Raw genomic sequence first — 24,337 nt, forward strand, 5'->3', positions numbered from 1 at the left:
AGGCGAACACCTTATGGGAACGCTTGGTTCTCGTAAAGGAGACTGAATGGTCCGGAGCAGAATTAGGGTCATCGTCCACTTTTAGCGCATGATTGACTGCCTCGATGAGGGAGTCAACAGTAGATCTAAACTTCGGAGCATCCGGATCTAAGGATGCATCAGACTCATACTCAAGAGTCGTGATCGCTAATAGCCCCTGGAGAGGGTGAGCGAGAAGTGGAGCTACCAGAGGCTGAATGACGTGGTGAATGCTCAGGAGAAGTAGTACGGATCCGTTTTTTGGATGACCGTGCCTCCTTCCGGTGAGAGCGGCCCCTGCTGGCCGACGATTCCCATTATGGAGGGATCTCTTAACCCATAAAAAAAAAAAAAAAAAAAAGTGCCCCGCTCCCCAGAGGGGTCATGAAGGGATTTAATCGCTTTGGCTAAAGAATCCATGGACTGACAGTGACGCGGCCCACTCAGGGGGGCTAGATACACTGGGGTCGGTGGCGGCGGAGGGCTCCTGGGTACCTAGGGCATCGCAGGCTGAGCAGAGAGGGGAACTTTGAGGCTGAGGGAGTGGAGCCTGGCAGGTGGTACACGCAGTAAAAAAAGGTAGTATGCACCTTGGTGATCTTTTTGGCCCTTGACTGCGACATGATGTATCCCAATATAAGTAATAGGAAAAAAAAAAAAAAGCAAAAAAAAAAAAACGTTAGTCCTCAGGGTCTATACAATATGGAAGCAAGGGTAACGCTGCAAGGGAGCACCTAATGCGGTCTCCTTACCCGGGTCCTGTGTCCCGCAAAGAGATGAGGCGGCGCTGATGGAAGAGATGACCGGCGTCCAGAAAGGAAAACGCTGGCACGTGCAGGTGGATGGAGCTGTGGTGTGCAGTTAAAAAAGATGGCCGCCGGGGGTTGGAAGGGTAATCTCGCAGAGAGCGAGAAGCGCCAGGTCCGGGGGCGGAGCCGCAGGTGACGCGAACGGTGGGCGGGGCTTATCAGGATACGGCCCGCACTAGGCCGAAGCCGGTGCCTAGAAGCCCTGTGGTGACCCTGAGAAATGAGCACTCCAGAACCGCCGGAACGACCGACCCCTCCCAGGTGGCACTTACCCCGAATGGAGGGAAATTGCAGAGCAGCTTGCAGCAGGTTAGCTGTGCCCGGGGTGGTTAGGACGGTGCAGGGTTGGGGGAGCCTCTATCCACCATCCCCATAAGAGGGGGGTGGAGAGGAACCGTCCGCCTCCTTCCATCATCTGCTTTCTCAGTGGTGATGCAGTGGGGGCTGCACGGACGCCACAATGAAAAGGAGCCTCTGAACAGCGGAGGGTAAAACCTGGTGGGCAGGGCAGAATGTCCGGCAATAGGCCTGGCTGCAGAAGAGGATGCGTGGAGGACACTCCATGTGCTCGTCTGTAAGGAGGGGGGAGATCGGTCCCTTGAAAGGGGCCCGTTGCCCCTAAAGAATCAGCTCAGGCAGTGGCATCCCACGTCGCAGGAGAGGATACGGAGAGGTAAAACTCCCGTGCTCGCCTGTTGTTGGTTCGGGGAGATCGGAGCCTTGAAAGGTTCCGTCGCCCCTTCGTCCAGCAAAAAAAAGTGTTAAATCCAGTGTGCCTCCTACGGACACTAAGCTTGAACTGGGTCTCTGGAAGCCAGTATGACGGTGTATACTGCAGGGGAGGAGCTAACTCTTTTTGTCTCAACTTAGTGTCAGCCTCCTAGTGACAGCAGCATAACACCCATGGTCCTGTGTCCCCCAATGTGGCGAAGGAGAAAATACTAGTACCGCAAACGAGAAATCCTGACATGGTCATTGCGGATCTCCCAGGATCACTGGGGCCCTTCCTGCTTCCAAAAAGATCTCGGAAGTAGTGGAAGAGGGGTTATGGAAATTGGTACCATAAAAGAACAGAGCATGCACTGCGATGGCTCTTGGATCTCGAGGCCGAACTATGAACTCGAGTACATTGGCGTTCAGTCTGGACGCCATCCGACCTACATCTGGAGTACTCCAGTGAAGGCAGATCTGATGGAAGACTTTCAGGTGAAGTTCCCACTTACTTGAGGAGAAACCATGACGGCTGAATATGTCAGCCACCCAGTGTTCTACTCCAGGGATATGTACTGCCGAGATCCCCGAATGATAGATCTCGGCCCATCAGAGAATGTGAGGTACCTCGGCCATGGCGCTTGACTGTGGGTACCTGCTAGATGATTGACGAATGGCACAGCGGTGGCATTATCCAATTGAAGTCGGATGGGGTGACCCGCCTGAAGGCAGTGGACCTGCAATGATCGGGAGAAGAAGACTGGCATTGGTAGTCAACAGGCCCTGGATGAGGAAGGAGCTCACAGACTACCCTTTGAAAGCCTGATTGACTTGCTGAAAACAAGCGGAGCGAAGGAAACTGCTTCCATTGTCGTCACCATTTTTCCTCAGAACCCTCCTAGCGAATCGAATGAAATGAGGGGATGAGTGATCAAGTGCGCGAGCTCACTGTTGATGGGCCACGACCTTGACTCGAGAGAGAATTACCATCCTTCTGGAAGTGTGCAGGAGCATCCTTAAAAAGGATCTGCTGGGCTGGAAATGAGGAAAACTTGTCTAAGTTTAGCTGCCAGCGCAGGTGAGAGGGTATAGCAAGTGATATAGACGACTCACTGTAGTCCTGGAAAAGCGGCTAGAAAGTCGACCAAATAGGGCAGGATGACCACGCTACTAGGGTGCCAGAGGAACATGACAGCCGCCATGACCCTTGCGAACACTCTGGGTGCGGTAGCCAAGCCGAAGGGCAAGGTCGTGACTTGAAAATGCTGTTCGCGAATGGAAAGGCGAAGGAATTTTTGAAGAGGGGAAGAATAGGAATGTGAGGGTAAGAATCCCAAATGTTGATGGATGCCAGAAACTCCACCTTTTTCTGTTGAAGCAATGGCTGAGCAGAGGAACTCCATCCGAAAAAGGAGGACCTTGCCAAAGGTTGTTAGAAGTTTGAGGTCCAGGATCGGTCTTATTTTTCATTCCCCCTTTTTGGAACCAAGATCCCTTAGATCTAGACTGTCCTGGACAACCATTCCACTGCTGGTTGGGTCTGTAGAAAAAATATGATCCCTTGTTAGTCTCCCGCTCAGATTTCATTAGCCAGCTGTACTGTCTTCGGGGAAAGGTTACTTGTGTGAATCAAAGTAGTTAAGGTCTCCGACCAGGAGACCATTGCTCAAGCAACCCATGCAGCGGCTAAGGAAGGGTAGAGTGCTGAACCCGAAGCTCCAAGACTGAACGAACCAGATTTGCTATCTGACAGTCCGTGGTATTTTTAATTGATGATACATCAGGCAGGGATACTGGTAGGTATACCACAAGAGATTCTACCCGGTTAGTCTGCCAAGTGGCAGAATGCAGGGCTGCATCCAGCAGCCCAGGAAAAAGCAGTCTCTTGCCATCTTCACTCTCTTTTGATTGTGCAGAGTAGAAAATTTGACCCCTCGACCCACCATCCTCTTAACAGGGAAGTGGAGAGGAATCGTCCGCCTTCTTGCATCATCCGCTAAATCCACGGATACCAAAAAGGGTGCCTCTGTACATCACCAGAGTTCAGGGTGGACAGGGCAGGTTGTCTGGCATTAGGTCTGGAGGCGACACTCCATGTGCTCATCTGTTGATGGTATTGAGAGATCGGTGCTCTTTAAAGGACAGGTCGCCCTTAAAAATCAGACCAGGCATGGCATGGCATCCCACGTAGAGGCTTCTGTCCAGTGAATCGCTTATCCGGACTGAATGGCAAATGCCCTACGAGGGAGTTTAGTCTCCTTATGAGGGACACTGCGCAATCTAGAGCAGAACCGGAGTCCTCGTCAATGTACCGAGATTGGTTGATGGTATAAATAGGCTAGTCCATCCTTTCTGAAGCTCTGGCAAGTCCAGGTCCTAGGCAATATCCGATCCATATTCAGAGCCTTGTTGTCATCAAATCATTGGGGAGAGAGATCAGGAAATGAAAACTTCCGTTTTCTAGATGCCTGTACGTTTCTAGAATACTTGCAGCCCCTGCTAGCCGACGGCTCCCATGTAGGATAGGGACCATGTATATCGGTCCTGCGAGCACTCCGAGCCACAGAGGATACATGGAGGGATTCAATCTCTTGGTCAGAGAACCATGGATTACGGTCAGTGATAAAGTCCAGTGAGGGGGACTAGGTACTCTGGGATAAACTGGGATCAGCGGCGGAGGGATCCTGAGCTCATTTAGGTGACCGGCTTCGTATTGATCATGTGCCCTTAAGACCAAGGAATACTGATCAAGCACCTTTAATAGCAGGAAATACTGGTAATGTGCCTTTTAAGACCAGGGAATACTGGTCACGCGCCTTTAAGACCAGGGAATACTGGTCGTGTGCCTTTAAGACCAGGGAATACTGGTCGAGTGCCTTTAAGACCAGGGAATACTGGTCGTGTGCCTTTAAGATCAGCGAATACTGGTCGAGTGCCTTTAAGACAAGGGAATACTGGTCATGTGCCTTTTAAGACCAGGAAATACTGGTCATGCGCCATTTAAGACCAGGGAATACTGGTCATGCACCTTTAATACCAGGGAATACTAATTATGCGCCTTTTAAGACCAGGGAATACTGGTCGTGTGCCTTTAAGACCAGGGAATACTGGTCGAGTGCCTTTAAGACCAGGGAATACTGGTCGAGTGCCTTTAAGACCAGGGAATACTGGTCATGTGCCTTTAAGACCAGGGAATACTGGTCGTGTGCCTTTAAGACCAGGGAATACTGGTCGTGTGCCTTTAAGACCAGGGAATACTGGTCGAGTGCCTTTAAGACCAGGGAATACTGGTCGTGTGCCTTTAAGACCAGGGAATACTGATCATGCGCCTTTAAGATCAGCAAAAACTGGTTGTGTGGCTTTAAGACCAGGGAATACTGGTCGTGTGCCTTTAAGACCAGGGAATACTAGTCATGTGTCTTTAAGACCAACTGGTCAGGTACTTCCTTACCCGGGTACTGATGTAGAGTCGTTGTGCTCCTTTAATGCAAAAACCGTCGCCCCTGTGTGAGCCAGCCGGGTAGACCAAGATGGTCACCGGGAGCTGCAGAGTTGATAAAATCTCGCAGAGAGCGAGAAGCGCCAATTCGGGGGGTGGAGCCACAGACACAATGTAGGCGGAGCCTCGAGACTTCCATGAATAGGCCCAAGCCGGGGCCTAAATTTCTGCAGCCGGCGGGCGACAGCAGCGGTAGAAGTGAGGGGCGGTATAGTTGAGCGTTCCCGTGCCAGGCGAGAAGCGCCAGAAAAGTGGGCGGAGCCGCCTTAGCGTGCCAGAAAAGGGGTCGGAGCCATAGTGCAGGCGCGGCTTCCGGGATGCGGCCTACACATCGGCCGAAGCCGGGGGCTAAATTTTTGCAGCCGGACGGAGCGTTACCTCAGGGAGGTGGGCCACAGGGAAGCTGAGGCTGCCTGTCAGCATGTGGATGTCCCGCTGCAGATGGATCCACTCACCATCGGTGCGCGTCCCAGCATGGAGCCGCCGCGGATCTGGGTTTCAGCCCTGTTCTGCTGCAAATCAGGCATTGCAGCATAGACGGTGCAGGGATAAAGGTGTAAAACTCAATCCACCATCCCTTTGTTAGGGAGGTAGAGAGGAACCGTCCACCTCCTTGTGCCATCCGCTTTCACAGTGGTGGGACAGTGGGGGCTGCTCGGGACGCCGAAGAGAGGGGCCTCTGTGCATCCACGGAGTTCAGCCCCCGGGTGGACAGGGCCAGTTGTCCGGCAATAGTCCTGGCTGGGGAAAAGGGTACGTGGAGGCGACACTCCATGTGCTCATCCGTTCAGGGTGCGGGGAGATCGGTGCCCTTGAAGGGACCCGTCACCCCTAAGAATCAGCCCAGGCTTGGCATCCCACGTCGCAGGAGAGGCGACACTCTCCATGCTCACCTGTTGATAGTTCAGGGAAATCAGAACCTTGAAAGGGTCCATAGCCCCATTCGTCCGTGGAAAAAATAAAATGTAAAAGGTAAAAATAAAATAATAAAGAGTTTGGGGTCTGAATAGCAGACCCGTCCGTGTGCCTCCTACGGACACTAAGTAAGAACTGGTTAGCTGAGAGCCAGCAGGAGGGTGTATACTGCAGGGGAGGAGCGAACTTTCTTTGTATCACTTAGCGTCAGCCTTCTAGTGGCAGCAGCAGACACCCACGGGCTGTGTCCCCCAATGTGGCATATATACATATATACACATACATACATATATACACACACACACAAAAGAAATGTGTCATTTAACTTTAGCCATTTTAGAGATCATTTCATCTTCAACTTGCTTAACTGGTAACAATAATAGTAATTTTGACCAGGGGTGCCCAAACTTTTACATGTCACCGTAGTACACAGGCATTTCACACTAGCCTAAGGAGAGCTCCACACAACACCAACTTTTGTGAAGTGCAAATATACAAGATAAAACAAAGTGACAAGGTGTAGCACTGAATACCTTCGTGTAACTCCTTCCGTAACTTCTCTGCATCCTCTTGCAAGACTGACTTTTGAGTGTTCAGAACCGCAACATACATCTCTAAGTCTGTCCGGCAAGATTTTTCAGCTTCCAGGTAATGATTCAGTTCCTTCATCTAGTAAATAAATTTAAACAAAAAAAAAAAAAAAAAAAAAAAAGATTGTGAGTGCTTTTTATATACTGTACTGATCGGTACCATATAACTCGCTAAGCTTTGAAGTTTTATCATAGGAGCTCAGAAAGTCTAAATTCAGACCATTGGCAGCAAATGTATGACAGATGAAGGGGTCACACACTTTAGAGAGATATATCCGAGATGACAAATGTGTGACCGCGAAGATTTATAGTGATTTTATCCCTTGTCCACAGCATCTATGATGTCAAAAAAAGTTCCCCTCTCTGGACTACCTTTCTATGAGCCAGATTGGAGGAGGGGCTGCTGCGTAAGTACAGCTCATATACTGGTGGTCCCAACTCGTTCATGTTTTAAAATACTCCCATTAAGTTTTTCCTGTAGTGACAGCAAATTATAGACTTCAAAGATAGACTTATGTTATTTCACAACCAACAACTTCTCACTTATTAGGCCTTTGCATAATTAAACCAAAGTTTATTTACTAAAAGCTGATGATCAGGGGTCCGAACTGAACCCACATGAGATGGGTTTACAATCAATGGAGTTGTGAATTACGGTATGTCAATCAAAGGCTTAAAGGGAACCTGTCACCACGTTTTTGGAAGATGGGATAAAAATAGCGTTAAATAGTGGCAGAGGTGGGCGTTACATTAGTGTGTGTGTTATGCGTTTATTACCCACCTAAGTTGCCGAAATAACTTTGCAAAGTCTCCGTTTTCGCCTGTCAATCAGGCTGGTCAGGTCGCATGGGCGTTGTCTTCCCCCAGATTTGGCGTAGTTTTCCGTTGGTGGCGTAGTGGTGTGCGCATGCCCAAAGTCCGGAATCCTCTTCCAGGGGATTTAAAATAGCGCGGTGTTCGTTATTGCATTGGTGATCGGTGGGCGCGGCCATCTTCCTTTGGCCGCGCGTGCGCAGAAGCGGCGCTCTGCTGGCCGCGGCTTCAGGAAAATGGCCGCCGCGATATCCATCTGCGCACGCGCAGCATCCCGCGGCCATTTTCCTGAAGCCGCGGCCAGCAGAGCGCCGCTTCTGCGCACGCGCGGCCAAAGGAAGATGGCCGCGCCCACCGATCACCAATGCAATAACGAACACCGCGCTATTTTAAATCCCCTGGAAGAGGATTCCGGACTTTGGGCATGCGCACACCACTACGCCACCAACGGAAAACTACGCCAAATCTGGGGGAAGACACCACGCCCATGTGACCTGACCAGCCTGATTGACAGGCGAAAACGGAGACTTTGCAAAGTTATTTCGGCAACTTAGGTGGGTAATAAACGCATAACACACACACTAATGTAACGCCCACCTCTGCCCCTATTTAACGCTATTTTTATCCCATCTTCCAAAAACGTGGTGACAGGTTCCCTTTAAATCATTTGAGCACTGACAGTGCCCCCCTTTGAGCAGGGAGATGAAATTAGCTATCCCAAGATAAATCAAACATTGTTTGTGTAGAGTAATTCGCAACTAATTGTGCACTCCTGATAACCAAAAAAAAAAAAAGAGGTCTATCTGACTTAAAGGGAACCTGTCATCGCAAAACACTATTAAACTGTATATATTGGGTTAATCTGCAAGTTAACCTGCCTGGCTCCAGCAATTAGCCAAATGCTGCAGGGAGAAAAATGAACCCTGACTGACAGTCACTCTGCATTGGAGCTGGCTGTCAGTCAGTCCCGGGGCGCAGTAACAGTTGCCCCTGTGTATACTCAGAACAGTAACTGAACCAGCGCCGGTGCCATCCCCGTGACTGAAACCGAATGCTGCTGGAGGGAATAAAGTTAATAATTTTCTCCCCGTAGTGTTTGGGTAATTGCGGCCACCGGGCAGGTTAATAATTCTATTAACCTGCAGACTAATCCTATATCTGCAGGTTAACACAGTTTTTATAAAGAAAACCAATATTTAAGGTCATCTTTATAATAATATGAGTTTGGCACAATTCATTGATATATCCATGATCAGTGAACATATTGTCATCTTGGAAAAATCATAAAAGTGATGGTAGCTGGCAATCAACAAGAATACAGTATCTTCCTGAATTATGAATATTACCACGCAGAGTAGGAATTCGGGACAAAACTTGTGTTTCATCACATATAATCAGCCATCCTCCTCTTATCTCAGCTGAGGGAAGAGTGAAGGGTCTGGTGAGTCTAAGGGTACCGTCACACTGTAAAATTTCCATCGCTGCGACGGCACGATTCGTGACGTCGCAGCGTCGTATGAATATCGCTCCAGCGTCGTAGACTGCGGTCACACTTTGCAATCACGGCGCTGGAGCGATGCCGAGGTTCGCTGGTAACCAGGGTAAACATCGGGTAACTAAGCGCAGGGCCGCGCTTAGTAACCCGATGTTTACCGTGGTTACCAGCGTAAAAGTAAAAAAAAACAAACCGTACATACTCACCATCTGATGTCCGTCAGGTCCCTTGCAGTCTGCTTCCTGCTCTGACAGTGCCGGCCGTACACTGAGAGCAGAGCGCAGCGGTGATGTCACCGCTGTGATCTGCTCTCACTTTCCGGCCGGACTGTCAGAGCAGGAAGCAGACTGCAAGGGACCTGACGGACATCAGATGGTGAGTATGTACGGTTTGTTTTTTTTTACTTTTACGCTGGTAACCACGGTAAACATCGGGTTACTAAGCGCGGCCCTGCGCTTAGTAACCCGATGTTTACCCTGGTTACCAGCGAACGCATCGCTGGATCGCTGTCACACACAACGATCCAGCGATGACAGCGGGTGATCAAGCGACGAAAGAAAGTTTCAAACGATCTGCTACGACGTACGATTCTCAGCAGGGTCCCTGATCGCTGCTACGTGTCAGACACTGCGATATCGTAACGATATCGCTAGAACGTCACGAATCGTACCGTCGTAGCGATCGAAATTTCACTGTGTGACGGTACCCTAACATCTAACCCACCAAATATCATTGCTAGACCCAAAGAGAAGAAATGAGTAATGCAGATCCGCCCACATTTCTCATGGCGTTCTCCTCCGCCAGAAGTGCTCCTGGATCCAATTCTTAAGACATGTTTGTATTGTATCCGTTTATTAAATACTGTTTTTGCCTGCTTACATGTCCTGTTATTTTTCCATCTTTTGTAAGCTTCATAAACGCTGTGTACTTTTTTATATTAAGTCTAAAACTTGATATATTTAGAGCAGCAAGGAACAAACTTACTCACAAACCCCGAGAAGGGTGAATATAGCTTGGTTGTGTATGCCATAATGCAAGAAAAGTACCCATCAGGTGCTCGGGAAAGCTAGGTAATGTGTGTGCTAGTCTGAGGCCAGCGGAATGCTTGCACTGGGTCAATCAAAACGACGAGAAGTGGCACTTAGCTCATTGGACGAGTGGTATGGAAAGTGGAGTCCCCTTATATAGTAGCAACCAAGAAACGGATCATCTGCCAAACTCTATGTAAGTATTGCATTGATACTCATATGATTTGGATACCAAAATATTTGGCTTTTGCTTGCACCTTAGATGCCTCAAGCTCTTTAATCTTCTCCTCAGATTCCAAAAGCTTCTCCTTTAGTGCACCAATCTCCTTTTCCATGGGCATGACTACAGATCGCAACTTTTCGGCATCTTCTTGAGCCTGTTTTTAAAAGACATAATTTATAATTTCTACAATAAGCATTATATCATGAACTGCTCAGGATTAATTACATACTGAATATAGCAAGTTAGCATTATTCATAGTATATTACATGGGAGATTTGAGATATACGGTGGTGCTACTAATGGGCTTCAGCAGATCTTCTGACTTTACCATGCAGGACAATGCGGTATTTGTATTAGTTATGGTCTCTTCTTTCGTTTTCTTCTTTTACTCTAATTTTCGGCTATTCTGGCGACTACTGATAAAATTAGTCTCTCGCAGTTTCAGCTTTCAATCATTTTAGGTTCAATGGTCAATGTGGAACAAAGGAATACAGTAACTTGTGTAAGCAGTCTATTTTACACTTGGACAACTTGTGCCATTAAGTGACATGCAAATGAAAAAGGTAATTGTTCTGCTGCAGTCTTTCACATTTTTTTCTGGTGATCTGAAAACTTGATTCTACTGGTTTCTACACTGCCAAACTGGTAATGAAATCCTGTAAGACCAGCATGGCTGAAAAATGTTTAGAGGACAAAACAATTCGAGACCTGAAAGATATCCAGGTAAAAAAGGAAAGGTATAGAACGTCAAACACGCCATTACCAGCAAAAGGTTCTATATCAGTATATCTATATATGAAAGGCAATTTTATAATTTCCCATCATGGCCAATATTTTTTCTACAACTTCTTTTCCATCGCCTCTTTAACCCCTTCCTGATTTTGGACATACCCTGTACGTCATGGAAGGAATGATATCCTTTACTTTGGACGTACTGGGTACATGACTAAAATGCGGCACCATGTTGGGAGGAGGTCAATGTAATTGAATAAAAAGGCTAGAAGCTATTTTATGCTGTTGGCAGTTTTCCAGGTTTGTCCCTCAATATTGTGTTGTTCTGCAGTGAAGTCCATTTTTACTTCACACAAACCATGTGCGATACATACGCAACAGACTATTGTAAGAAAAAAAACAAACATTTTAATAAGTTTACAGCTTAGAACAACAAAAAAAGTGAAAACTTTCACACCTTCTTCATGTCATTTTCCAGGTTTTCCTCTTGGTGACCTTCAGAAAGTCGCCTTCTAAGTTCTGCAATTTCCCGTTCCACAGACTCCCTGTACTGGCCCCACTGGCCTCGTTCCTGCTCCAATCTGCGATGAAACTGAAGTTCATATTCTCGCAGCGTCTCTTAAAATACAGAAAAAAAAAAACACATGATACAACAAACATGAAAATAAACATAAGTTTGTGACATTTTCCAGGATGAGGTCTCACATAGCAAAAAAAAAAAAATTATACAAAAGTTATATTTACATAAAATATTATAATACAGCACTTTACATCAGCAGCAATAGTTACAGTAATACACACCAACAGCTCTGGTAGCAGGATGGAGGCACCTAAACAATTGTAGACGTTTAAGGGTACCGTCACACAGTCACACTTTGATCGCTACGACGGCACGATCCGTGACGTGGCAGCGATCGTATGAGTATCGCTCCAGCGTTGTAGACTGCAGTCACACGTTGCAATCACGGCGCTGGAGCGATGCCGAAGTCCCCGGGTAACCAGGGTAAACATCGGGTAACTAAGCGCAGGGCCGCTCTTAGTAACCCGATGTTTACCCTGGTTACCAGCGTAAAAGTAAAAAAAAAACAAACAGTACATACTTACATTCTGGTGTCTGTCCTCCGGCGTCTCAGCTTCTCTGCACTGTGTAAGCACAGCGGCCGGAAAGCACAGCGGTGACGTCTGACGTCAGACGTCACCGCTGTGCTCGCTTTCTGGCTGGCCGCCGCTCACAGTGCAGAGAAGCTGAGACGCCGGAGGACAGACACCGGAATGTGAGTATGTACTGTTTGTTTTTTTTTTTTACTTTTACGCTGGTAACCAGGGTAAACATCGGGTTACTAAGCGCGGCCCTGCGCTTAGTTACCCGATGTTTACCCTGGTTACAAGCGAACACATCGCTGGATCGCTGTCACACACAACGATCCAGCGATGTCAGCGGGAGATCCAGCGACGAAAGAAAGTTCCATACGATCTGCTACGACGTACGATTCTCAGCAGGATCCCTGATCGCTGCTGCGTGTCAGACACAGCGATATCATATGGATATCGCTGGAACGTCACGGATCGTATGGTCGTAGCGATCAAAGTGTGACTGTGTGACGGTACCCTTAAGCAGAAGCTTATCTTCAGATGGGAAGTTGACAAAAGGCAGAGATAACACTGGACTGAGTGACAGGAGAGCGGCCTAGATATTCCAATCGGAGACATTCTAGTAAAGTCATATTTTAATCTAATTTTAATTTAATTTATATAGCACTATCATATTCTTTAGCAGTTATCATCACTGTCCCCATAGGGACAGACCTCATCTGTTTCAGCATTTTCACATGGTAAAAACTGTGGACAGACGCCTTTTAAATTAGGAGACATCTGTACCATACCTTTCATGATAGCCTGGAGAGAAGCCACCTCTTCCTGCCATTGTTTTTTCACCTCATCAATGGCTTCTTGCTTAGTGTTCTCAGACACTGTAGCTATAGCTTTGATGTTCTCCATCTCAGCTTGGGCTTGGGAGAGCTGGAGGTTCAACTGGGCGATCTCTTCTTGTGATGCTTGGACAGCTGCATGTTGCCGTTTTAGGTCTTCTGCACAGGAGGAGGAAGTCAACATGTCTTACAATCTGAAGACCGAATAAAATATTTGCACAAATACAGCCATCCAGTAACAGAAACGAGTGTATTTGCAAAGAAAATTTCAGCACAGATACACTAGTTTCTATTATATAACTATTTGCAAATTTCCTGATATAAAAATGAGGGCAAGCATTTCATTAAATTGCATAGATGCCTGGCACAGTAACAGTACAGTAGTTATGAGACAATGGAACTTTAACATCTTACATTTAATCTCCCATAATACACAATGCTCTGGAAAGAATATCCTGCATATTGTTTCTACTTTCAGGTCTGTGTAAGGCATATGCAGCACTGTGTATTTTTGCAGGGTTACTGAGTGATTTAAACTACTAAAGGGCTTGTCCAGGACTATTCATTTATTTATTTTTTTACTATGGGCTTAAAAACCAACAGGCAGGCAGTTGTTAACAGAGGTAAGTACTCGCTTGTTCTACCCGACACCGGCTCAGAGCAGTCACGACCGCTCCTGTCGGCGATTCAGCTGCTCCATGTCAATAGAACAGCTTTCCTTCTACAGGCTGCTATTGACGGTCCGTGACTGCCGAGGTCATGCGGATAGACAGCCAACACTGCAGTTTCACAACTGGTTCCCCGATGACTATCTGCATTGAGCCGGCAGTCACTCAGCATGACACCAGCAGTCATGGCCTGTCAACAGAGCAGAACGGAGAGGAAGAGAAGCCACTTCTTTGTTGAGATGTCAGCCAAGCCGCTGAATCACCCACAGGAGCAGTCTGACTGTTCTGTGCTCATAGGGATCAGCACCGGGCACAATGTGACAGGTAAAGTCACAATTGTATAAATCACAATATCCACTGCTCAAAAAAAATAAAGGGAACAATAAAATCCCACATCCTAGATATCACTGAATGAAATATTCTGGTTGCAAATCTTTATTCATAGTGGAATGCGTTGAGAACAATAAAACCTAAAAATGAGGAATGTAAATCACAACTAATATCCCATGGAGGTCTGGAGTTGGAATGATGCTCAAAATCAAAGTGACAAATTAAATTGCAGGCTGACTCAACTTCAATGGATATGCCTCAAGAGAAGGAAATGATGCTCAATAGTGTGTGGCCTCCACGTGCTTGTATGACCTCCCTACAACGCCTCAGCATGCTCCTGATGAAGTGGCGGATGGTCTCCTGAGGAATCTCCTCCCAGACCGGGACTAAAGCATCCGCCAACTCCTGGACATTGTGTGGTGGAACGTGACGTTGGTGGATGGTGCGAGACGATGTCCCAGATGTGTTCAATCGGAATTAGGTCTGGGGAACGGGCGGGCCAGTCCATAGCTTCAATGCCTTCACCTTGCAGGAACTTCTGACACACTCCAGCCACAATGTCTGGCATTGTCCTGCGTTAGGAGGAACCCAGGGCCAAGCGCACCAGCATATGGTCTCACAAGGGGTCTGAGGATCTCATCTCGGTACCTAATGGCAGTCAGGCTACCTCTGGCGAGCACATGGAGGGCTGTGCGGCTCTCCAAAGAAATGCCACCCCACACCATTACTGACCCACTGCCATGCTGAAGGATTTTGCAGGCAGCAGATCGCTCTCCAAGGCGTCTCCAGACTCTGTCACATGTGCTCAGTGTGAACCTGCTTTCATCTGTGAAGGGCACAGGGCACCAGTGGCGAATTTACCAATCCTGGTGTTCTGTGGCAAATGCCAAGCATCAGCACAATCCCCCATCTGTGAACATTGGGCACTTAGAACATCCTCATGGAGTCGGTTTCTAGCCATTTGTGCAGACACATGCACATTTGTGGCCTGAAGGAGGTCATTCTGCAGGGCTCTGGCAGTGCTACTCCTGTTCATCCTTGCACAAAGGCTGAGGTAGCGGTCCTGCTGCTGGGTTGTTGTCCTCCTACAGCCCCCTCCACGTCTCCTGGTAGCGCCTCCAGCCTCTGGACACTACGCTGAAAGACACAGCAAACCTTCTTGCCACAGCTTGCATTGATGTGGCATCCTGGATGAGCTGCACTGCCTGAGCCACTTGTGTGGGTTGTAGATTCCGTCTCATGCTACCACGAGTGTGAAAGCACAACCAACATTCAAAAGTGAACAAAACCTCAGCCAGAAAGCATTGGTACTGAGATGTGGTCTGTGGTCCCCACCAGCAGAACCACTCCATTATTGAGTGTGTCTTGATAATTGCCAATAATTTCCATCTGTTGTCTATTCCATTTGCACAACAGCATGTGAAATTGATTGTCAAACAGTGTTGCTTCCTAAGTGGACAGTTTGATTTCACAGAAGTTTGATTTACTTGGAGTTATATTCTGTTGTTTAAGTGTTCCCCTTTATTTGTTTGAGCAGTGTATATTCAATAAAGTAACAGGATAATCCTAGCCTAAAATGAAAAGTAAAACATCTAAAAAAAATGTAAAAAGAAAAAAAGAATTTGCAAATATGCTTGGACAACAAAGTATAAAAAATCCAATTACAAGATTAACTAAACTCTGCACATATTCGATTTGGCTGAAACAACTTTAACAACTCTTAACTTAAAAAAAACAAAAACAAATGTACTTCGTTAACTATAACGTAACACACAAAAGTAGCCAAGTCTATTTTGTCCGGTTTCATACAAGCTGGCCATAACGTGGGCCCCGAAATGTGCCTACTGTACACAATGCTAGTATGAAAATGGTCTTTAGCCAAGTTCACATATAAAACTCTCTTATGGCAAACTTGATGCATTTGTCAAAGAATCTGAGCATAAAACCTAAATCTTGAATTGAAGGGGGCTAAGGCATGTTTGTAATAAGCTTACCCTCTTTAGCCAAATAAAGTTCTTTAAATTTTGCTCTCTTTTGATTAAATTCTTGCTCTAGTTGTGCCTTAATCTGAAGATTTTCTGCATTCGTTCTCTCCAGTTCCTCAACCCGTTTCTGCATATCATCTGATAATCAAGACAGAGAAAGGTTCATTTATTAAAAGTATATTATTCACATCATTTGGAAAATAATACATCTTTTTTATATAGAAGATCTTATATTTTGGCAATGAAAGAACCTGGTAGGAGCAGAAATATCCGCTATCAAAGAACTAAACTATAATCTGGTATCACAAGACCAAGAACAGATACGGTAATTCAGATCAAAAAGTTAGGCTAAATTCCCACGAAGAGATTGGGGAGTTTTTCCATATAGTAGATTTTCTGCAACTTTTAGCTAAATTAGGTTACTTGCATTTTTTCATTGAGTTTTTTATCATATGTTTTTGACACTGTGCTTTTTGTCTCTTGTTGATATGTGAGGTTTTAAATAAAGAAGCTTTGGGGTTTTTTTTATACTTCTTGGGATTTGGTTTTGACAACATTTTATTTATACAGTCATATGCGGATTACATGCATTTTTAGAGCATTCCACATCTGCGTTTTTACCTGCAGATTTTCCACTATGTGGAAAATCCGCACAGAACAGTCTGTGTACTAGCAAGAGAAATTATCATTCTGCGGATTGCAAACTCTAACCAACCCATTTCTGACATTTGTCATAATAATAAGTCCCTGTGCCTATCTGACCAGGGACGTATTACTGCATGGCGATCCTTCGATTTTTGCACCCAAAACAGAGCAAAAACGGATACCTGCATTTTGCACTTACCCATTGTTTCCTATGGGTGAAAAAAACGCTGCAAATACACTGAAAGAAGTGACATGCTCCAGTTTGCAAAAGCTTTCTAAATCTATCAGGAAAATAAACCAGTGTGTGTGCATGAGATTTCTGAAATCTCAGATATTGCTAGTATTGTAAAACGCAGCTTAAAATTTGCATTAAAAAAAACAAAACAACTGCAAAAACGCAACTAGTGAACATAGCCTTATGATAGTTATCAGAACAGGCTTTTCATGTTATGCACCCTTGTGTCCATCACATCACCAGCATAAAATTTTCATAGTCTAGAATAAACATTGAAGGTTCCTATAAAAAAACAACAAGCAGTGATCTTGAAAATGTCCAAAACGGTGCATTCTAATAGCCGCACTTGTTTGTCAGTAGATACGGATTCACTAGCATCTCCGCTACAGAAATTGGCATGCTGCGGCTCGTAACTAGAGATGAGCTAATATTTCAATGTTCAGTTCACATTACGATTGCCGACTTTGCAATATTCGCCGATTAATTTGTCGAATATTGGCTGAACATAACCGAACACCATTCATCTCGATGGGAGGCAAAAACAAAACGCATGCACAACACCTTATAAGGACCCCAAATGCTGCCAAACCCATCAAATGAGGGACAGACACCAAGAAAGTGTATGTTCTCTCCGTGTTCGCGTGGGTTTCCTCCGGGCACTCCGGTTTCCTCCCACATTCCAAAGACATACTGGTAGGGAATGTAGATTGTGAGCCCCATCGGGGACAGCGATTATAATGTGTGCAAAACTGTAAAGTGCTGCAGAATATGTTAGCGCTATATAAAAAAAAAAATAAAGATTAAGAAAGTGGCCTCAATTCACCCACAGTACAAACTGCAGCATGGCACTGCAGCAATCAGCCAGGCATGAGGTATCGGGGTCTGGGACAGCATTAACAGAATTCAATTGAACGTCACAGTAAGACGAGGTGGGTGAGGGATCGGTGTAGACCTGCTGTGCTGGGAGCCCTGATACCACATGTAACACCTATACCTGCTTTCATGCTGAGCCACACTCAGGTGGCACAAATATCAGTTTTGTAGACTACCATTGTCAGAAAAATTTAAGGATAATAACACGGGTAGTTGAGTCCAAGGCAGTGAAGGCCTGACAGTCTCGGAGGCCTACTGCTACAGGCAACACACATCAAGAAGAACCAACCAGGAGTCTACACATTTACAAAAATTAGTGGCAGACACCATCAAAGTGGCATCAATTTCACCACAGTAGAAATTGATAATAGGGACCGATAGGTTTTCCACTACACCCAATCCAGCATATGGACACCCATCGAGGAGTGTTCACATGGCCGTACACAACAGAAGTGGCTTCAATCTCAAAAGAGTAGAAATAGTATAATAGGGAGTGACAGGTCTTCCACTACACCCAATCCAACAGATGCACACCCAACCAGGAGTGCTCACATTTCCAAAAATTACTGGCAGACACCACAAAAGTGGCATCAATTTCACCACAGTATAGATAGTATAATAGGGACCGACAGGTCTTCCACTACACACAATCCAGCAGATTGACACCCAACTAGGAGTGTTCACATTTAAGAAAATGAGGGCCTGACACCACCGAAGTGGCATAACTGTCATGAGAATAGAAATAGTATAATTGGGACTGAGACGTCTTCCATACAGCTAACCCAGCAGATGTAGACCAACCATGACTATTCACATTTCCTCAAATCTGTGTTAACATCAGCAGCAGCAGTCGCACTAAAGATATCACAGAGTGCAGTTACGTGATTAATGCATCACAGTAAAGAATGCAATATCACCTAGTCTGTACAGTCTGCAATTGGGGTGCAAAAGTCCTTGGAGATCTATGACTTGTTCATCTTAATGAAAGTTAGGCAGGCTACACTTTCAGGGGTCAGCCGGCTGCGCTTATCCGTCAGGACACCACCTGCAGCGCTGAAGACACGATCTGAGAGAACGCTGGCTGCCAGGCACAATAAAACCTCCAAGGCGTGTGAGGCGAGCTCAGGCCACTGATAAGTTTTGGAAGACCAAAATATGAAAGGGTCCAAACCCTCCCTGATGGTATTTATATTCAGTTCTACATACTCCTGCACGATCTCCATTCGTTCACCATATGTAAGACTTGGACTTTGTTGTGCTGGTGCACGAGTTGGTCTAAAAAAAAAAAGTGTCAAAGGACTCACAGAAGTTGCTTCTTCCACTTCCACCACTGCTGCTGCTGTTTTGGGGTTGATGAATTGATATGCCAGAGGTTGGAAGTCTAGAGCTGCTTTGCGAACTGTGTGATTCACTGCTGCTTTCAGTAAAAGCTCTCTTAAGATTGTGTAAAAGTGGGTTTCGATACTCCAGCATTCGCGGGTCCCTTTCTAGGGCGGGAATCATCTGGCAAAATTTGGTTTTATAACGTGGATCTAACAGAGTGGCAACCCAGTAGTCAGCATTATTCCTAATCATAACTATATGGGGATCATGTTGCAGATAGTGCAGCAAGAAGGCACTCATATGTCAGGCTCTACCATGAGGTTCAAGCCCATGCGGTGTTGGTGGCTGGGTAACAATGAGGCTCGTTTCCTCCGTCCCCTCCCACCAACCATGAACAGAGAGGAGAGGATTTTCCTCTTCATCTGACAGTTGCTCGCCCATCACCTCTTCCTCCTCCATTTGATTCTCGGATCTTGCACCTTTGATAACAGTTTGTCTGTTATCACCAGCCCCACTCGATTGCAGTAATCCACCCTCCCTTGGCCCCAACCTGTGTGACAACAGTCTTAAACTCAGAGACAATGTTATCCCTTCCGCATCCTCCTCTGCTTCCTCCTCTTCTTCTGGGACCACCATCTCCTCCCGCAGGCTATTCAAACTCTGATCCAGCATATAGATGACCGGAATGGTGATGCTGATGACGGCGGCGTCAGCGCTAACCATCTTAGTAGCCATTTCGAAACGGTGTGTGTAAGGGTGCAGAGGTCCTTAATCTGTGCCCACTCTGTAAATGTGATATGTGTCACGTCCATCCATCACATATAGCTTGTGAAAAATTATTAATTAGAATGCTATACTCGTGCATGGGGCACAATAGAAGCAGTGCACTTGTAGGACATGTGCCCTGCTGGCTTTGTTTGTGGACCTCAGTAGTGACAAAACAAAGTGCTGGAATGTAAATTTAACAGCCACACTGGACACTAAAGGCCCCGTCTCACATAGCGAGATCGCTGCTGAGTCACTAGTTTTGTGACGCAACAGTGACCTCAGTAGCGATCTCGCTATGTGTGACACGTACCAGCGATCAGGCCCCTGCTGTGAGATCGCTGGTCGTGTCGGAATGGCCTGGACCTTTTTTTGGTCGTTGAGGTCCCGCTGACATCGCTGAATCGGTGTGTGTGACACCGATCCAGCGATGTCTTCACTGGTAACCAGGGTAAACATCGGGTTACTAAGCGCAGGGCCGCGCTTAGTAACCCGATGTTTACCCTGGTTACCAAAAAAAACAAACAGTACATACTCGCCTTTCGGTGTCCCTTGCCGTCTGCTTCCTGCTCTGACTGAGCCGCCGTACAGTGAGAGCAGATCACAGCAGTGACGTCACCGCTGTGCTGTGCTCTCACTGTACGGCGGCTCAGTCAGAGCAGGAAGCAGACGGCAAGGGACACCGAAAGGCGAGTATGTACTGTTTGTTTTTTTTGGTAACCAAGGTAAACATCGGGTTACTAAGCGCGGCCCTGCGCTTAGTAACCCGATGTTTACCCTGGTTACCCGGGTGCTGCAGGGGGACTTCAGCATCGTTGAAGACCGTTTCAACGATGCCGAAGTCGTTCCCCTGATCGTTGGTCGCTGGAGAGAGCTGTCTGTGTGACAGCTCCCCAGCGACCACACAGCGACTTACCAACGATCACGGCCAGGTCGTATCGCTGGTCGTGATCGTTGGTAAATCGCTATGTGAGACGGGGCCTTAACTAGCTACACTATCTGACTGATATATATCCACCTAACTAACTAGATAAAATCTTGCTGCTAACAGTGCCAGCGTTAGGAGCAGACTCTGTGATGTTAGTGTCAAAATGGCGGCAAAACAAGATGTCCACTATTTATATTGAGAGGGACATGTGATTTCAGCAGCCAATGACAAGTCGTTGTGTCAGGACATTGTGGTTGTTTCCTGCGCTCTAATTGGCTAGCTGCAATGTGCACACACAAAGTTAGGGGAAAAGATAACTGTTTACAAGAACGCCGCGCCTCTGAGCTCTGCAAACCCCCTCCCCTCATCAAACACGTGCCAAACGCTTATGATACATCATTATCGCTGCTAAAGTGATGAAAATACTTTTGTGGCAACGCAAATATTTTACACACTTTAACTGAATGTTACCGATTTTATAAACGTTTGTTCGTGCTTCCGATCATGAATCCGAATGTGCCGAATTTATGTTTGGTGATCATTTTCCGAACAAATTCGCTCATCACTACTCGTAACCTGCACAGCGGGTGAGTTTACGCAGCGGGAACTAGAAGCACATTGGGCATGGGACTTCTAGAAATCCCATCCACTGGGCTTCTAATGTACAACACAGATATTCCTGATGGGGGCACATGGCCCAATTCACTTGTTACATGACAAACAATGTTACCATGTGATATTTAGGAAACAGCTGCACTGCTCTTGCTGGCTCAGGTCAACCATGTGTTTATTAAATACTATTTGGCAAAGAGCCGAGCAGGAGTGACATAGCAAGCACTATGATATCACCAACAAGATGATACGCCATTTCTTGAGCAATGACCACAACTATAATTAGGAGATAAAACGTGCAGCATATCATTTGGTGTGATCAACAATTAAATGAGGTGTGCTATGTGTTACAGACATGGAAATGTACACGTGTGAGCTGAAGATAGGATGTCATTATCTTTCGCCTCTATAGGCCACATGGGCAGCGAGAGTATTCAACACAGGTCGCCCAGCACTGTAAACACACGCCGTAAAGCCCAACCTGCTGTTATCCCAAATCTCCTATCCATCTATAGGAGACACTGTATTAGAATATGTACATTCTTTAAAAAAAAAAAAACCAGACAGATGGCAGGAAAAACTGAGTAAAATTTGTACGTTTTTTATGCATTTTTGCTTTTGTCTTTTTCCCATTCATGTGACAAAATTGACATGCTGTAGAAAAAAACGTCTTGAAGGTTCGTATTGGAAAAAATAAGCAGCATGTGCATGAAATTTCAGAAATCTCATTCAATTTGCTGATATGGTAAAACGCTGCAGGGTTGACACAGGGTAAATAACACGTCAAAATGTATCACATCATATTTTAGCCCTTTGTTATGCATGTATGCAGGTTCCACAAATAACCGTGCCACAGAAGCTTCATTGGGCACAGACAGAATCAACCACATTCGGATCCTTCAGACAGAACCTGAAAACCCATCTCTTCAGGAAAGCCTACAGCCTGCACTGACCCCGCTGCCTCCTCACCACTACCGAAGCTACCGCCTCACCAACACCGGAGCTCCTACAACCCTCAACCTACTGTCTCCATCCCCACCATCCTGTAGAATGTAAGCCAGCAAGGGCAGGGTCGTCGCCCCTCTGTATCAGTCTGTCATTGTTAGTTTGCTTACTGTAAGTGATATCTGTAACTTGTATGTAACCCCCTTCTCATGTACAGCACCATGGAACCAATGGTGCTATATAAACAAATAATAATAATAATAATAGAATGAGGAGCACTCTAGATTTGATGGTCAGGAATGTGGGAAAAGCTAGGGTTACCGCCAAGAAGACACTTGACTTGGCACATGTCCAAGAAGTTGCTTGGGTGAGTTGCTGGAGATTGCAAGTCTATAAAAACCTACGAGTGGCCAAGCTCTGCTGATGAGGTTGCGGACCTGGATTAGGCTTCTTTCACACTAGCGTCGGGCTCGGCCCGTCGCCGTGCGTCGGGCCGAGGTCCCCGACGCTAGCGTTGTCCCCGCCCACAACAGGGGCAGCGGATGCATTTTTCCAGCGCATCCGCTGCCCCATTGTGAGGTGCGGGGAAGTGCGGGGAGGTGGGGGCGGAGTTCCGGCGGATTTCCGGCCGCGCATGCGCGGTCGGAAAAAGCGGACCGTCGGGAGCAAAAAACGTTACATGTAACGTTTTTTGCTCCCGACGGTCCGCCACAGCACGGCGCAATCGTCGCAGGACGGTTGCGACGTGTGTCATTGCGTCGCAAATGCGTCGCTAATGTTAGTCAATGCAGAAAAAACGCATCCTGCAAGCACTTTTGCAGGATGCGTTTTTTCGGCAAAACGACGCATTGCGACGTAATGCAGTTAACGCCAGTGTGAAAGTAGCCTTAGTTGATGTTGGCGGCATGTGGACTCTGTACTGCTCTACTAAAGCCCGCTCAGCGACTGTATAGCTGCCGAAATATAATGAATTTAAGCCCCTGAGGCTTCTCTAGGGAGACTTGAATGAAGTAAACTATATGTGGACAGTTACCAGAGAAACCTCAGTGAAATAGCCATAGCTTTATGAGAACAGCTACATGTATATACAATCAGAGGGCTTTAGTGAAGCATTATATATAAAATCAAATGGCATCACCTTCAACAGCGGGATATGGCACCTGTAACTCTCTAGGATACCCTGTCTGCCGATGGAGGAAGAGGAACTTTTCAACTTCCAACTCAAGCATGCCAGCAATCCTGCCATGGAATTGTGCATCTGCCTGGTCCTTCTCCTGTAGTTTGTACAGAATCATTACAGCGCAAAAGTTTTAGGCAGGTCTAGAAAAAAATGCTGCAAAGTAAGAATACTTAAAAAAAATTAAAAAAAAATCTGTTCAGATCTGTAACCTTAAAATAAGCTTGCCGATACATAGCCTTTAAGGAACTGCATTATAGGCAATTCCTAGAAATCTTTCTAAGGCTATGTGCACACATTGCGGATTAGGCTTATGAATTTCTGGTGTGGATTCTGCATCTCTTGGCAGAAAACGCAGGTGCGGATTTGTCGCGTTTTTTGTGCGGATTTTTTGCTCCTGCGGATTTTTTGCTCCTGCGGATTTCTATAATGGAATGGGTACAAAACGCAGCAGATCTGCAAAAAAGAAGTGACATGCTACTTCTTTTAATCTGCAGCGTTTCCGCATAGAATTTTCCACACCATTAGCACAGCATTTTTTTTCACCATTGATTTACATTGTACTGTAAATCACTTGCAGATCTGCAGCGTTTCTGCACCGCAACATGTGCACATACCCTAATACACAAACTGCCTGCTTGAAGGGAATCTGTCACCACTTTTGAGCTATGTAAAATGAAAATAAAAAGTCTACAGCCCCTGTTATATAATTTGGTTGTATAAAATAAGTATAGTCTAAGGATGGAGTTACACTAACGTATAAAAAAATCCAGAAAAGTAGGATGAGAGTTATGCAAGTAGAATACGATTTTTCTCAACTATGACATGCATATCCAATCTGTATGCAATGCTTTTTTTTTCCCAAACTTTTTATTGAGATTTTAAATTATAACCAGGAAGGATAGACAAGGAGGGGGAGGAGGGGAAAGGGAGGGATATGAGAGTAGGAAAAACCCCTATAAAAATAGGGGAGACAAGCAATCATATAATACTTTAAGTATATACAAACATGCAAGTATGCAATGCATTTTAAAACATCTTTTACATACTGCAATTCTCTATATAACTTAAAGCTAGTTTACAAAGTTTT

The 24,337-nt window shown here is 46.0% G+C and overlaps 1 protein-coding gene across 2 annotated transcripts in view; it reads right to left on the bottom strand.

Moving 5' to 3' along the window:
• Nucleotides 1–24,337, bottom strand: part of RABEP1 (rabaptin, RAB GTPase binding effector protein 1) — a 118,899-nt gene that overhangs the window by 82,318 nt on the left and 12,244 nt on the right. For both annotated transcript variants that reach the window (XM_077296512.1, XM_077296513.1), the window contains exons 2-6: nucleotides 15,754–15,882; nucleotides 12,717–12,920; nucleotides 11,291–11,451; nucleotides 10,136–10,255; nucleotides 6,486–6,621 (exon numbers count right to left, since the gene is read on the bottom strand). In XM_077296512.1, the coding sequence (XP_077152627.1) occupies nucleotides 6,486–6,621; nucleotides 10,136–10,255; nucleotides 11,291–11,451; nucleotides 12,717–12,920; nucleotides 15,754–15,882 (750 nt within the window). The remainder of the gene's footprint in view (nucleotides 1–6,485; nucleotides 6,622–10,135; nucleotides 10,256–11,290; nucleotides 11,452–12,716; nucleotides 12,921–15,753; nucleotides 15,883–24,337) is intronic.

Source organism: Ranitomeya variabilis, chromosome 3, assembly GCF_051348905.1.
Source record: "Ranitomeya variabilis isolate aRanVar5 chromosome 3, aRanVar5.hap1, whole genome shotgun sequence".
Taxonomy (NCBI): domain Eukaryota; kingdom Metazoa; phylum Chordata; class Amphibia; order Anura; family Dendrobatidae; genus Ranitomeya; species Ranitomeya variabilis.